We start from the raw sequence: 13989 nt of genomic DNA, 5'->3' as shown, positions 1-13989 counted from the left end.
AGATATAGAGTCTGCGATAGTGACAATAGCCAAGGTAGATTTGATTATTGAAAAGAAAATTCCACATTTACTTACCGTCCACGCCATTCAGCGGCGCCGTTTTAATTAGTTGACTTGGGTTCTTACATTTCAACGCATTTCATCCATCTCCATTAACATGTACGCCTTTTTTCAAAGTGCCAAAATGCATGATTAGACTTCGAATTTATATTCTTGGATAAATAAATAAAATGCATGTATAAATTTGTTTTTCGGTAAAATAATTTTTAATATGAGTTTATAATAAATATAAATTGGTATTTTGTGTGGATAATGATTATGAGTGAGTTAAAAGTTTAAATTTTAATAGAAGATGAAAACGAAGTGTATGTTCAGAAATTGGTTTCTCAAACTAATTACCATTCTAATATTTTATTTTTTTTGGTCCAATGTCATGTATAAATAATAGATACACGTACGTACCCATCATAAGCTTCTTAGAAATAGTGCTTTTTGGAATACTTATTATTTAAATTGTTAATTTTTATGGATTTGTGATGCTCTTATTACTTTTTAGTTTACAGAACACGTACAAATATTGTCGACAAAAAGTGTTACGCATTCTAAAATAAGTTATCTTAATTTGAGTGTGAAACTCTAATTATACTACACACATTTAATTACAAAATATAATATATTTCACAGAAACAAATTAATTTAAAGTACATCAAATGGAATGAATGATTAATTTTTAATATAAAAAAGGAGATAATAATATAACTAAGATTTAAATGATTTACTTGTGAGGGAGTTGATGCATGACTTGTATTATAAGATCTGTTAAAAATGGGGTGCATTATATTTTGGACGTATCTTTTTCCAGCAATATCACCTACCTATTATTTTATTAATAATAACGGGTTGAATGAAATTGCTGCTTTGTAGTCTCCGATTTAAATAATTTCTTAAAGTCGACAAAGTAAACTGCATCGCTTATTTTATATATTTTCCAAAAATATTCTGTGCTATCAGATTCAGTAATTTCCCTGCTTGACCAAAATGAAACGTCATTAATTATTGATATTACATTCTACGATTTCGGCGCCCAAACAGAATAAAATGTACTTGAGTGATATCATAATTTGAATTGATTAAAATATATTTTTTTTTTGTTGAAAAAAACAAAAATATTCATCTAACTTTAATTTAATTTTATTAGAAATTTTAAGCAACTTTTCGCATAGAGACGGTCTAAAAATAAATATCTAGAAAATAAATAAACATCGCATATATTTATAAATATACATTGTTAGATGTAACTCTTATGAAATTTGGTACATCATTTAGTAATATATTTAATATCACATTGAGAAATCTTTCGAGTATCTTGTCATTTTGAATGACAATATTTTGCCAAGATTATAAATCACCACAAACTAAACCAGATTTTGCCGAGATTATAAATCACCTCAAACTATGCACCATAATTAATTATTTGCTGGCATTTTATTCTTTCAACGCTATATTTTGTGATCATTAATGTTAAATCACGTGCATCTAACTATTTTAAGCTTATTCTTTGTCAATTTTGAGATTATAATACGATATAAAATTACCAATACCACCATAATCATTATTTTATGTCCGAACCTGGAAAAATACTTACTTAAAAAGGGGTATATCGAATGATACATATATAAAGACTAAAACTGATTATCAGATGACTAAAATCATAAAGATATAAACATAAAATATAAAATTTGAAAACAAAATTAAGGGGAAAAAACATATAAAGGCTAGCTAATCTTATCGTTCAAGAGACAGAAAGTCAAAGTTAAACATTACTAATATTTTTGAAATGTATATAAAACTCCCAAATAAAAAATTTTAATTTAAATAATGTAAACTGAATAATTCTAATTGTTTATCAAAATACAATGATATTAAATATTTTATTATTTTAAACCTGCCTAATAATACGTGCTGATTTCATGGACAATTCTAGTTTTTTTTTAATAATCAAAACCCACCCTATTCGACACAATAATTATATACGTGGTTCATGTGATTATGACATGTCAATATAATTTTCCGCAAACATAATTTTATTTGTAAAAAAGTTTTAAAAATAAATAAATTGACAACCTCATGTATTATTATGACTATTATTTTTTCTTGGAAACCCTCCCTCACTATACGAGTATGTAAATTTTATTTTAAATATCGAGATAAGCGAAGAATTTTTTTGTAAGATAAATTAACTTGTCATTTTATATATATATATATGTTATTTTCTTATTTATAGGGATATATATTTTGTTTTCTGAAATCTGAGTTGAATAAAATAATCCGATTTCGATCTGTCAAATGGGAGTGTGACAACATAATATTATTGTGGCTTTGCCAAATACCACATGTCATTCACTGCTCGTGGTTTTCCCACTCACCAAGGCTAGCAAACCCATTATATAATAATAATAATATATATATATATATATTAAATTTAAATGTCCTCAAACGATTAAAAATGGACCTGGCTAGCAACCAGAATCATGGATTGCATTAAAAAAATTTATAGAAAAAATATATATATTTTGTTAAGAAAAAACCAAATGGATTCGAATCTTCTATTTTGTTTCATAAAAAGAAATTTTTACAATGTCTCCTTTCTGGACATAGCCAGGAAAGGCTTTCATAAAAGGGTACCCGTAAGTAAACGGAATACCAAAAGGAAGAAGCACTGTCAAATTTATTACATCATCATTAACTTCTGTAAAAAAACACTATTAAATCCGATTTTCTGACTTTTTTTTTTTTTTGCCAGAATAATCCACAATCATTGGTACTCCTGAGTTCCCATTGGCTGGGCTATATTCAACCTTTCTCTCTCTAAACCAAACCCACGGCCACCGCCACTACTGCGGCTCTGAACTGATTTCTTCGAAAACCCTTTTGCAGGAAAGGATAAAAAAACAACAATCAACCTTTATATGAAGAAAGATAAAAGGTCGTTGCGCTTTTAAAGGCAACACGTGTGCTTGAGTGAAGGCTCTGGCTTTTTCCTGTTTGTTGTTTCATATGTGTTCTCCCTTTTTTTTTATAATCTTATCCTATCTTTTTACTTCAATCATAGTTACATTATCATTTTCTAGTTTGGGTATATTTTAAGATAAATCTTCGAATATAACTTATACATCAGTAAGCTCAGATTCTGCTCATTTCAGGTTCTTGATTCTGTAAAGTTGGGCATTTGAGTATTCCTTGCTTCAATGATCTCTCGGATTAATTGGCTGGTTCGGGATCCGTAAAAAGTTCCAAATTCTTGAGTTTTAAGTTTTTTTCAATCTAATAAATTTGTTTTTTTCCCACTTTTCTCTTCTTTTCTGTTTTTGATTCTGCGCCAACCAGTTCTTTGCTTTTCAAACTTGATGAATAATCAGCGTGATTTCCAGCAAAATATGGTGATGGACTCTGGATTAACTCGCTACCGATCTGCGCCGAGCTCTTATTTTTCAACCCTTTTAAACAGCAGTAACATCATGGGTGATGATGGATTTGGGGAAGATGAATTTGAGCATCTTTTCAACCCTCCAGCTTCAAGTCTTGAGACCCAGAAATTTTTCTCCAGATTCATGAATAATTCCGAAACCATTCACGAAAACTGCTCTTCCAATATGAAGTTACAGTCACAAATAAATCCACAGTATCCGCCGCCGAGAAAGAGCGAATCTTCAGTCCACAAACCTCAGCAGCAATTGCAGAGACAACAGAAGAGCAATGACTTTTATTCGGTTCCTCATATGATGTATCCTATCATTAATTCCGGTGCTGCAAATTCTGATATGCAAGATTCGGATCATGGATGGATGGGTTCACTGAATTCGAACTCCGCCGTGCAGATGAAGACGGAAGAGGGTGGCGGCGGAGGTCTCATTCGACACAGAAGTTCTCCTGCTGGATTATTCGAAAGCATAAACATCAAGAATGGTACTTTTTTTTCACAACTGTTTTTTCAGTAATTTTTTGACAGGATGCTCTGACATGCTTTAGCTCTGCATGTATAGAGCTCGGTGCAGCGACTTTAAGCCCAGTGGATTATAAAACTGCAGAAAACAGTCCTGGAGAGGGACGATTCGGCGAAAATCGCGATAAAAATGGTGGATACAGCTCGGGTTTCCCAGTGAATTCGTGGGATGATTCAGTAATCCTGCCTGACAGTTTCTTCAAAGGATTATCAGATAATCATCAGGTCTTGTCTAAGAACTGAAATCAGAAATCATTTGTTGATTCCAGGTTATTTTGAGATTAATTGTGTTAATTACTGATGTATTTAGCAGAGTATTGAAGGCGGAAGTAAGCATACAATTCCCAAGTTGTCTCATCACCTGAGTCTGCCTAAAAATTCAGCTGAATTATTAACCGTAGAGAAGCTGATGCAAGACTCAGTGCCCTTTAAAATCAGAGCAAAAAGGGGTTTTGCCACGCACCCGCGAAGCATAGCTGAAAGAGTAAATTTCCCATTCTTCACTAGTTTAATGCGTGAAAAACAAAAAAGAAACAGAAAAACAATATGGATTTTGGAAGCATGATATGCATTTTAGGATTTTATGCAATGATTTCAGGTTAGAAGAACCAAAATTAGTGAACGGATGAGGAAGCTGCAAGATCTTGTGCCTAAAATGGAAAAGGTAAACCTCTTTCTTCCGCACATTGTAAGTAGGACAGACCCCAATGTGGCTCTTTCTTGCATATATTGTGATTAAATGTGGATCCGACAAGTCTGAGGCACATGATACTTAGTAGGTTAATGAAAGCCATCCGTAGTGTGCTATGGTGGTTGCATGTCGGCTTCTCAAGAGGTTGGCAATATTACATCTTTCATCTGGCTTGACAAACGATTGGGCGGTGTTAAGTCTGATGAGTTACTGTCCCAGGGTAGTCTTTAGGGTTTAGATTATATTGTCTGTTTATATACGAACAGTTTCAGCCATTCCAAGTGTGTTAAAAGTAAGAAACTATTGCTGATTCATTTTCCACAAACTCAAGTCTTCTTTCGGAATAAATGATTTCCATCATGATATATTAGAGTAAGCAGATCACAAATTAAAGATCTATGTTGTCTACGTTACTTATTTATCAACCTTTTTCGTCATCTAGATAATATCGACCATTATGTGCATGTAAACATTAAAAATTGGTTTATGGATTATATTTTCAAGTACGTCTGCGGCCTATACTTTTGGGGGTATGTTAAAAGATTTATATACTTCCGGATTATGACCTCTTTGTATTCTGTTTATTGCACCATCAGTTTTTGCATTCACTTCAATTTACAGCAAACAAATACATCAGACATGTTGGATTTAGCCGTTGATTACATCAAAGACCTTCAACGACAAGTAAAGGTGTGTGTACCGAATTGCCACTACGAAATTCTGCGATAAAAAAATAATGTGTTTACACCAACTTTTTGAACTCCTCAGACGCTTTCTGATGATCACGCCAAGTGCTCTTGTTCGGCTAGGCATAAACCATAGATAGATCAAACGCCTTTTCGTATTCAACAATAGAAGTGCTGTTCAGGATCAAGATTCGTCGCTCTATGGCTCCTAACTCAGAAGGGTGGTTCAATTTAGTATTTTCGTGGAGATCAAGGGAAGTAACTCAAGCTTTTTTCTGCTGATCATGGTGTAAATCATATAATTAACTGTTTTTGTAAAGATTTCTGTGGCCACTAGTTTATGAACTCCAACAACTTTTTGTCCGATTTTAGGGTGCAAGTCGCGGGATTATAAGTTCCCTAGCTATTTGCTTTCATGGATTATGTGATATAAATAATTCTCTCATATTAAATGGAGTTTGATTGAATCTTAACTAGTGTCCACTGATTCTGAATCTTTAGTTGTTGGAAATTCACAGGCTAAGACTGAGAAAAGATGTGACAAGTTTGAATTGCACATGATTCATGTATGTTATAATTGACTTTGAAGTTGAACGTACAATCACAGAGAATGGCAAAAAAAGAACACTTGCTTTGACCGGTCTAATAATGGATTTATATATATTTTTGTTTTTAAAAGGACCATTGGAAATTTAAAATTTTATTTATTGGAATCTTGGGTTTTTTTACTTGATAATTTGAAGATGCCCCTATCTAATCTAAAATTTTAAAAATAACAGAAGGAAAATAAATGGACAAGAATTTGCATGGAAAGTTTATTTTACGAGTACATATTGATTGCGGATGTTTTAAAAATGTTTTATTACACGACGAACAAAATTATTTAGATATTTTAAAATACACACTATTATTATAATTAAATACTATTAAAACTTTAACTGAAATTTCACCAATATCAATGAATTTCTAATTTAAAATTTGTGCATGCATCAACGAAGTTATTATAAAAAAAAATAATTTAAAATTGGTACAATTAAAAAACTATGAAAATCCATATCTACAACAGGGACATTGGTTGTTGAGGACAATTAAAGAATTCAGAACACACATTTATGAGGGAAAAAAGGACTTTTCCTTTCTTTTGAAAAATTTCTTTTTTTTTTTTTAATGGCAAAACTCGAAATTTTATTGATTAATTAATATTGTCCATTAGAAATCTAGCTAACCAATATGAAAATTATCTATTCACCCAAACAACAAACAATATTATGAGCTATCTATAAGTCGAATAACGAACATGAATAAACTCTGAAGTCACATATTTCTTCATTCGCTCTATGATGCACAAAACCTAATGTATCTAAGATTCTCCTATTTGTGAATGTCTGCACTGCCAAAAGTGAACATGTTGCAACTTGAATATCTTTAAAGCTTTTATCAGATATAAGATTAATTCATTCTTGGATTGCTAGTTGTTCACCATGTAGTACTGAGATGGACTGATTGATTTGTTTACCAATAGGTAGCAACAATCGACCTTTGGTGTCTCGAACTGCGCCACCTATGTTGTATTGATGTCGGTCCTCATTCACGGTTGCATCCACATTAAGCTTTAGTGTGCACGATCTTGGCGGTTTCCACGCCTCCTCTGTGTGTCACCTTTCTGACTCATCGATAATTTTCTCCTTGGCCCGGGTATTTCGCAAATATGGATATTTTTGGCTGTAAAACCTACATTTAAAACACTAATTTTAGTCCGTGTGTGTATAAAAATATAAATTTAGTATTTAAATAAAGTAAGAGCAGCTTTTATGATAAAATATGCTTAAAGTTGTAAAATTACATACATGGACGACTCAAAATAGGGTACGTTTCTAAGTTATCACATATATATAACTCAAACATCATCAACTAAGGTAAAATGATCAATGCGTCATTGACTGATTGTAAAGCACAAATCAAGTTATTCCAACTTAAACTGTACTAATAATGAACATGCATGCATGTATTTGTTCTTAATTAATGTATTGTATAATTTGGACACAGTTGATGTCCTTACTTTGATGTTGAACAAGTTGGAAGACAAAATTTGTCCTAAGCATTGAAAATATTGTTCGATTAGATTGACATAATTTTCGAGCGATGTCAGATCAAATTAAGCATTAAATAAAATATAAATTCAAAACACAACCGTACATCCCTCACTTTTGGAATCTATATTTTCTATATAAAATTGGAAATATTATTAAAAAACCAAATAAACCGGAATTATTATTATTATTATTATTATTATTATTATTATCTACAAAAGCAAAGCATTAATACAACACAATTCACTTTGTCAAATATCACAAGTTTCTACAGAAACCAACCACCGAGGAAACATCCGAACAAAAACCCACGTGGAATGCCAATGGATCGATCGCCGCTTTCCTCGTCTTCATCGGACAGTTCCCAGGTCTCCTCCACCAATTCCTCGCCGGCGAAAGGGTCTTCCACGGTGGTTCTTTCTATCGAGTGCTTAAAAGGAAGCTCCAAAGCCGAGGAGTGGACGGGAGACATGCTCCAGACCGGCGACATAGTGGAGGAGCTGAGAATCGGCAACACGATCATCAGCTCGCCGTTCAAGAATGGGAAATCCGGCGTGCAGAGGATTATGCACAACTCTTTCAGGCAGAAGGAGACTTCGATCAATGTCCGAGTCCGCCGCGGCGCCGACGATTACGCGGAGCTGCAGGCGTGTATTGTGCCCGGCGAGCAGTTCGTGGGGAGGAGACAGTACGTGTTGCGTGCCATCGATGACCCCAATTACGCCGTCGGATTCTTTGATCGGACGGAGAGCGAGTGCTTCGAATTGCAGGGTAACTCGAAGATTATCTTCCCGGATTGACTTTTCTTTTGGATTTTTAGCAGAATTCTATGAATGTGAAGAACAACGGTTTTCTTTTACACTTAAAAAACGTTTTCAATTCGGACTTGTTTTGTTTGGTGGTATTCCATTTCAATTCATACTTTTCCTTTTTAGTTTATCTTTGTAAATCTCATTTTACACTGGACTCTTCCAAAGTGTCTATTCGCATGCTCTTATATTTGGTTGAAGATAAAAATTACGCCTAGCATTCATTTGTTACAAGTGAAAAAAAGGCCAAATTCAAGGTTTTTTTTTTGGTTATATAAAATGGTTGATTGGGGAAAATAATATTCTAAACCAATAGTTTCATTGTCATTCCTTGGTTTGAATCGTGCTGTTGTTGAACTAGTAATTCAGTCATTGCGCAACTTAACGAACTTCTATATCGACTTTTTATCTTGTAAAAATAAAATTTATGTATAAATATTAAACTTTTTCCTACTTGGGTGTGTGGACCCAATTGCAAATAATATGGTTTATCAAATTTTTATTTTTATTTTTTGCGTAATTTTTAGTGCATTCATTTACCTTCACCGTGATACACGGGTATGCAAAGTCAGAAAGCCAGTGTCAACCCAAGCAGGGACTAATGCGATCCAAGAAGTTGGTTTGTGGAGTCGCATGATTTTGACTCTGCGTGCGTATGCTTTTTTTTTCCTCATGATTTTTGGGATGATTTTGAATTTTTTTATTCTTAAAATAACATGAATCGAGTGAAAGACATTAATATTCTTGGCACTTGCATATAAGTTAGCGAATATTTCAATCTGTGTAGCTTCAAGAACCGCGAGAATGGTGATTGCCCTCGAAAGAACGCCCCTTCAAGACGGATACGTTTCATATCCGTGGGACCGAAGGATGCGCGACATGCTATCGATTCCTTATTCAAGCAGCTTCTACTCCATCCTATTCCTCCCGAAAGCCTCGGATATAGTAGCTTCTCGCTACAACGACTTAGAGGACACTCTAGCACGAGCTCACGCTTGGATCAATGCGTCCCAGGCCTCCGGTGCTCCCATTGTGTTCATGAACATACAGACTGAATCCCTCCTCACCAAGGTACTAGAATCGCCAAAATTGTTAGAAATACATAGAGTATTAAAGTTGGAAATATCAGACCTCATGCTCACATACCCGTGCACGTGTGATTGCACATGACACGATAGCCTTTGCTAGTATCACTTGATTAAAATTGATAAATCGAGCTATCTGAAGAATCCATTGCATAGCCTGGTTATACATTCAAACATGTCCTATAATTTGGTTATAGAATGGGGTATTAGAGCAACTGTCAGGGATGATATGTAAAGAATTTGGTTTCACTTCTGGTTTAGGTATCTGGAGAAACTGCTTCTGCAACTGTGAACACGGGCTCGCTATCAGATTTATCGAATCTTGCAAACACGAGTCTGTACGGTTTCGAGGATTACCATGGTGTGGATATAGGTGTGGTAAGAGCGGTTCGTATGTGGTTCTCCCCTCTCGTAGGGGAGATCCCAATCGAGATAAGAATCAGAGAAACAGATGTAAAACTCGGTTTCGCCATCAGCAGAACAGAAGAGGTACTATCTTGAAAACAAAACCCAGAAAATTCTCGACATTCTTGTAAGAAACCTCACAAAATTGTAACTTGACTTGCCACTTTTTCATCTTAACAGGGATTCATTTACATATCATCAGTGAGCGAAGGAGAAGAAGATTCCCCCTCAAGTCGATCCGGGCTTAGCCATCTGTACAAACAGGCTAACAGTGCCTCCCCATCCCGCCTCTTAATCGTATCCCGAATATCAAACCAAAAAGTCCTCCCATGGATGGTTTCAACAACAGGGGCAATTCGCTGTTTTGACACTGTTTCCCTGAGCCAGAAGCTCTCTCTACATCGGCACACACGATTGCAGATTCTGATGCACGTTTTCCTATGGGACAGAAACGCGAATGTTTCAAATGTGGGTAGTATCAGGGCCCGAGCCATGTCCACGTGCCCGCCTACTGCACCAGCCGAGGTCAATTTGCCACATCCTCCAGTTCTCCCATCATCAAGGGAAGACGATTTAGAAGAGAGCGTAGACCTTGAAGGGTCTGAAATAATGCGGGAAAGGGACGCTACAGGAGAGTTTTCATTCAGGTTACATGATTTTGCACTTGCAAATAATTGGGTGTGACAAATCCTTTGCTGGTTTGGTCTCTGTATTATAGTATTCTGAATAATCTTGATCCATATATGAGACATTGTTGTGTTTTTATCATTTTTATTCAATTGTGACAGCTTAAATTCCATATGATATAACGAAAATGCTTGCATTTTGATCATCTCACACGATTCGTATTTATTCCACAATATTATATAAACACACATCTTCACAAGCATATATAGTTATGTTAAACTAAAAAATCATCTCCCAGAATTTACAGAATATAGTTAAGGATAGTAATGATTCACCATCATCATGATCTCTAGTACAAGATATATTCTACATTATGTATACCAAAACCGTGAAACGAAGAAAACAAGCGGACATATGATAATATAGTGTATAAATATATATTTATATGTATGCATATGTTAAGGCCAAAGGGAAGTGTCCATATTATCTTGATCCACAACCATGTCCATGTTAAAATGGGACTTGGAGCTACGGGATTGCGAGTCCCTTGACGAGGGAGACGCGTTCTCCAATTGACGCATACGCATGTGCACCACCTCCGCTTGCGCGTACGCCAATTGAGTCTGCAGCACATCAATCTGCTGCTGCAAAGAAGATATAGCGCCCACGCACCCATAGACAGGGTCTCTCACTCTTGCGTTTGCTTCGTATACCATGGAACTCACCGCGTCTCCTCTTTGATGCTCCGGCAACTCCTGCATTTTCTCATCTTCGATCACATACATAACTTTTTATTTCATTTAAGAATGGAATGAATAGCCAAAACAAGCTTTGGGATTTAAAAATTATTATTGTTGTTGTTGTGGTACATAAATTTAAAATTTATGGTGAAAACAGTACATTTTGGTTATGCTCATCACTCGATTCTCTCGTGCACAACCCACTCAAATTAGGAATCAAACATTTTAAAATAGTACATTTTGGTGAAAAAATAGACTGAACAGTGAACATTCATTATTATATTAAAAATAGCATACGATACTGGCTTTTATAACATTTTGATGATCATGTATAAAATATTTCAAAAATCTAAATANTTTATATTATATGAGAAATCAAAATAATAATTTTTTTTAGAATTGGGGGAGGATTTGTTGTTTTATTCGCGTAAGCTCATTTTCTAAAAAGAGATAGAAAGGCAAAAAAAAAAAAAAGAAAAAAAGAAAAAGTAATTTCAAGTGGTCCATCAACACACTTTATCATACCAAGATGCATAGAAAGATACATTCTTTGACCAAAAGTTATTAATTAGAAAGAGTGTGTGTGAAAATGAATAAAATATAAACGTACCTCAATAAAAGTTTACACAAATAGGAATATTATGTTGGTGAATTAATAATCTCTTTAATATAATTTCAATAATAATAGTACCAAAATTAAAAATGATTTTAGGAATATTCCTTAATTCGTATCAAAAGATTTCCCCGAAAATGAAGGTTATTCATAAAATTAATTTGCATTTACTACCCATTATTCAATAATATTAGTGGAGGTTCATTTTGTGAGAAAATTAAAATAAGAAAAGGTTGTAAGAAAGCAATATAATGTGGCAATTCACATACTAAACTATATATGACATACTCTAATTAATGACGGATAAAACATTGTACTAATTAAGTATATTTATCTTCAATTCCAAATGAAAATTTATATATGAAATCAGATATTTTGAAATTTAAACCTTGCTTCAACAATATATCATCAAATAAAATTTAGATAAATCACCTTTGTTTCGCAAAGATTTTAGTATTCTACCACGTACAGTGTCATTGTTTTTAAAAAAAGAAAAAAACATACTAATTATATTTTGATTTTCAATAAAACTTCAATTTCTGGGGAAAATGGAAACAAAAACCAACCTGAAGCATTTTGTTGACATTGCTGGCACCAAACACTTTGTGAACGCTGGCAAATTTGTGGGGCTCGTCGGCAGGAAAATAAGGTGAAAACACGCAATCATGCGTACATCTCCGCCGAAGAAGCTTGCAGGCGGCGCACGGAGACGCCACCCCTTGCTTTCTACCGCTACTTTCTTTCATCGTTTCGACTATATATATATATGTGTGTGTGTTTGTGTGTGTATCTCACTCTATGAATAACTTATAATATGTTTACTCCTTGGTTTCTTGATCTTTATATAAATTCTTCACGACTTTAGTACTTAAATTCAGTGTCTGCTTTGTGGGCTGCGAGCTCATAATTTCAACTTCAACATGCAACTCACCATGATTATTGTCTTCTAAAATGTAGAGGGAATCATTGGAAGCATAGGGAATAAATTTAAAGGGTTTCGAAGGGAATAAGATACCAAAGGGTACTCTTGGGGTGATATAAATAGATTAAAAAAATGGATTATAATATTATGAGATCAGGGGATTCAAGAATTTGTTCAAGAATGAGGAATTTAATATGAATAAATTAAAATCATTATTTTGAAGGGAAAAAAATTCAATAATTGTGTTCGTGACCATATATGCTACGAAAAAGATATACGCAAAATATTTGATATAGAAGGAGCTTTAGATTTTGGTGGGGAAAAGTAGCGATGTTAGTTACTTTTTGTCCTAGTAAAATATATTGGTGTCGCGTGTGTTTCTGATCGATGCTTAAAAATTCTTTTGTTATTGTTAAAATCACAAGAGATTTTCATATTACATTTACAAATTATACTAATTCTTATGTTGTTTTTTTCAACAAAAATTTATTTATAAGAAACAGTAAAATAGGCATGGTCGAATTAAATTATTGTATCAAAGCAATCGAAATATAAAACATTGTGGGTGATGTGATTTCATATTAAGACACATACTGTCGATATTCAATGGATACTCGAGTGTGACGTTATATTTTTTTTAAAAAAAAAATGAACCAAATCCATCGAATAGTAAACAGAGAATTGAGAATGACAAAACATTGATCTTCATTTGAACACCTCACAAGCTAAGGCAAATAATTTTAATGCACATGTTCAAGTTTAATGATTCATATTTTTATTTTTAATATTCAAAGATTGAAATAAATTGTTAAATGAATTATTGTCACTTGAAAAAAAAAAAGCTTTTGGTGGCCTTGGCTTTACCTCCGGTAGTTGTAGCCGTTATGTTGTGCAAAGATTGATGACTGTTTGCTTTAATTAGGCCATTTAAAGAAAAACCACAGTGGCACACTCCCTAATTTGTCATAATTTTTTTTGTTAAGAGGGGTCTAAATATATTATTAAATTATAATGTTAATTTTTAACCTAAAATAATATGAACTCGATTCCAATTTTCACCCTTTCCAAATTAATCAATCCGATTTACTGTCACGTTCATTTTTCGTATTAATCCGATTACTGATCGATCTTAATTTTGATTAATCCTACATTCCCAGCCTTTTTAAAATAGAATTTGAGCATACATTATATGAATATATACATTAATTTGATTGAGGATAAAAAGTTGACCCAGCATAATTTGGAGTTTTCATAAAATGTGGGGCCTCAATGTCCTAAGTTACCGAGTAGGTTTAATGTTATTTGTATGTGAAATAGC

General features: G+C 33.6%; 3 protein-coding genes across 8 annotated transcripts; 2 read left to right on the top strand and 1 right to left on the bottom strand.

Annotated features, from left to right (window-relative positions):
- Positions 1-2785: 2785 nt before the first annotated feature.
- On the top strand, positions 2786-5937 carry LOC140991060 (transcription factor bHLH122-like). Of its 6 annotated transcripts, none has more exons than XM_073460987.1 (8): positions 2787-2986; positions 3204-3272; positions 3388-3966; positions 4044-4228; positions 4317-4487; positions 4602-4667; positions 5316-5384; positions 5463-5933. In XM_073460987.1, exons 3-8 carry the CDS (start codon positions 3408-3410, stop codon positions 5514-5516), a joined length of 1104 nt encoding a protein of 367 aa, XP_073317088.1. In that variant the 5' UTR covers positions 2787-2986; positions 3204-3272; positions 3388-3407; the 3' UTR covers positions 5517-5933. The 6 variants fall into 6 exon arrangements, with proteins under 6 accessions (XP_073317091.1, XP_073317088.1, XP_073317084.1 ...); XM_073460983.1 differs by having other exon boundaries at positions 2787-3059; XM_073460977.1 differs by having other exon boundaries at positions 2788-2986; positions 3204-3966; positions 5463-5931.
- Positions 5938-7672: 1735 nt separating this feature from the next.
- Positions 7673-10601, top strand: LOC140991043 (uncharacterized). Its single transcript, XM_073460953.1, has 4 exons — positions 7673-8241; positions 9067-9350; positions 9626-9853; positions 9950-10601. The coding sequence occupies exons 1-4, from the start codon at positions 7788-7790 to the stop codon at positions 10451-10453; spliced, it is 1470 nt and encodes a 489-aa protein (XP_073317054.1). The 5' UTR covers positions 7673-7787; the 3' UTR covers positions 10454-10601.
- A 34-nt stretch (positions 10602-10635) lies between these two features.
- On the bottom strand, positions 10636-12902 carry LOC140991050 (LOB domain-containing protein 4-like). Its single transcript, XM_073460961.1, has 2 exons — positions 12316-12902; positions 10636-11151 (listed from the first exon to the last, which is right to left on the bottom strand). The coding sequence occupies exons 1-2, from the start codon at positions 12493-12495 to the stop codon at positions 10855-10857; spliced, it is 477 nt and encodes a 158-aa protein (XP_073317062.1). The 5' UTR covers positions 12496-12902; the 3' UTR covers positions 10636-10854.
- Between the last annotated feature and the right edge of the window lie 1087 nt (positions 12903-13989).

Source organism: Primulina huaijiensis, chromosome 1 (genome assembly GCF_012295235.1).
Source record: "Primulina huaijiensis isolate GDHJ02 chromosome 1, ASM1229523v2, whole genome shotgun sequence".
NCBI lineage: Eukaryota > Viridiplantae > Streptophyta > Magnoliopsida > Lamiales > Gesneriaceae > Primulina > Primulina huaijiensis.
The sequence above is the reverse complement of the archived record's forward strand: the minus strand, read 5'-3'. Positions and strand labels throughout refer to the sequence as shown.

Excerpts from the sequence above, each read along its gene's own strand:
- LOC140991043 (XM_073460953.1), top strand. The coding sequence starts at position 7,788 with ATGCCAATGGATCGATCGCCGCTTTCCTCGTCTTCATCGGACAGTTCC. Across the intron at positions 8,242-9,066 it reads CGAGTGCTTCGAATTGCAGG|CTTCAAGAACCGCGAGAATG; the intron begins GTAACTCGAAGA and ends CAATCTGTGTAG. Across the intron at positions 9,351-9,625 it reads CTGAATCCCTCCTCACCAAG|GTATCTGGAGAAACTGCTTC; the intron begins GTACTAGAATCG and ends CTTCTGGTTTAG.
- LOC140991060 (XM_073460987.1), top strand. The coding sequence starts at position 3,408 with ATGAATAATCAGCGTGATTTCCAGCAAAATATGGTGATGGACTCTGGA. Across the intron at positions 3,967-4,043 it reads AAGCATAAACATCAAGAATG|AGCTCGGTGCAGCGACTTTA; the intron begins GTACTTTTTTTT and ends CTGCATGTATAG. Across the intron at positions 4,668-5,315 it reads TTGTGCCTAAAATGGAAAAG|CAAACAAATACATCAGACAT; the intron begins GTAAACCTCTTT and ends TTCAATTTACAG.
- LOC140991050 (XM_073460961.1), bottom strand. The coding sequence starts at position 12,495 with ATGAAAGAAAGTAGCGGTAGAAAGCAAGGGGTGGCGTCTCCGTGCGCC. Across the intron at positions 11,152-12,315 it reads ATGTCAACAAAATGCTTCAG|GAGTTGCCGGAGCATCAAAG; the intron begins GTTGGTTTTTGT and ends GAGAAAATGCAG.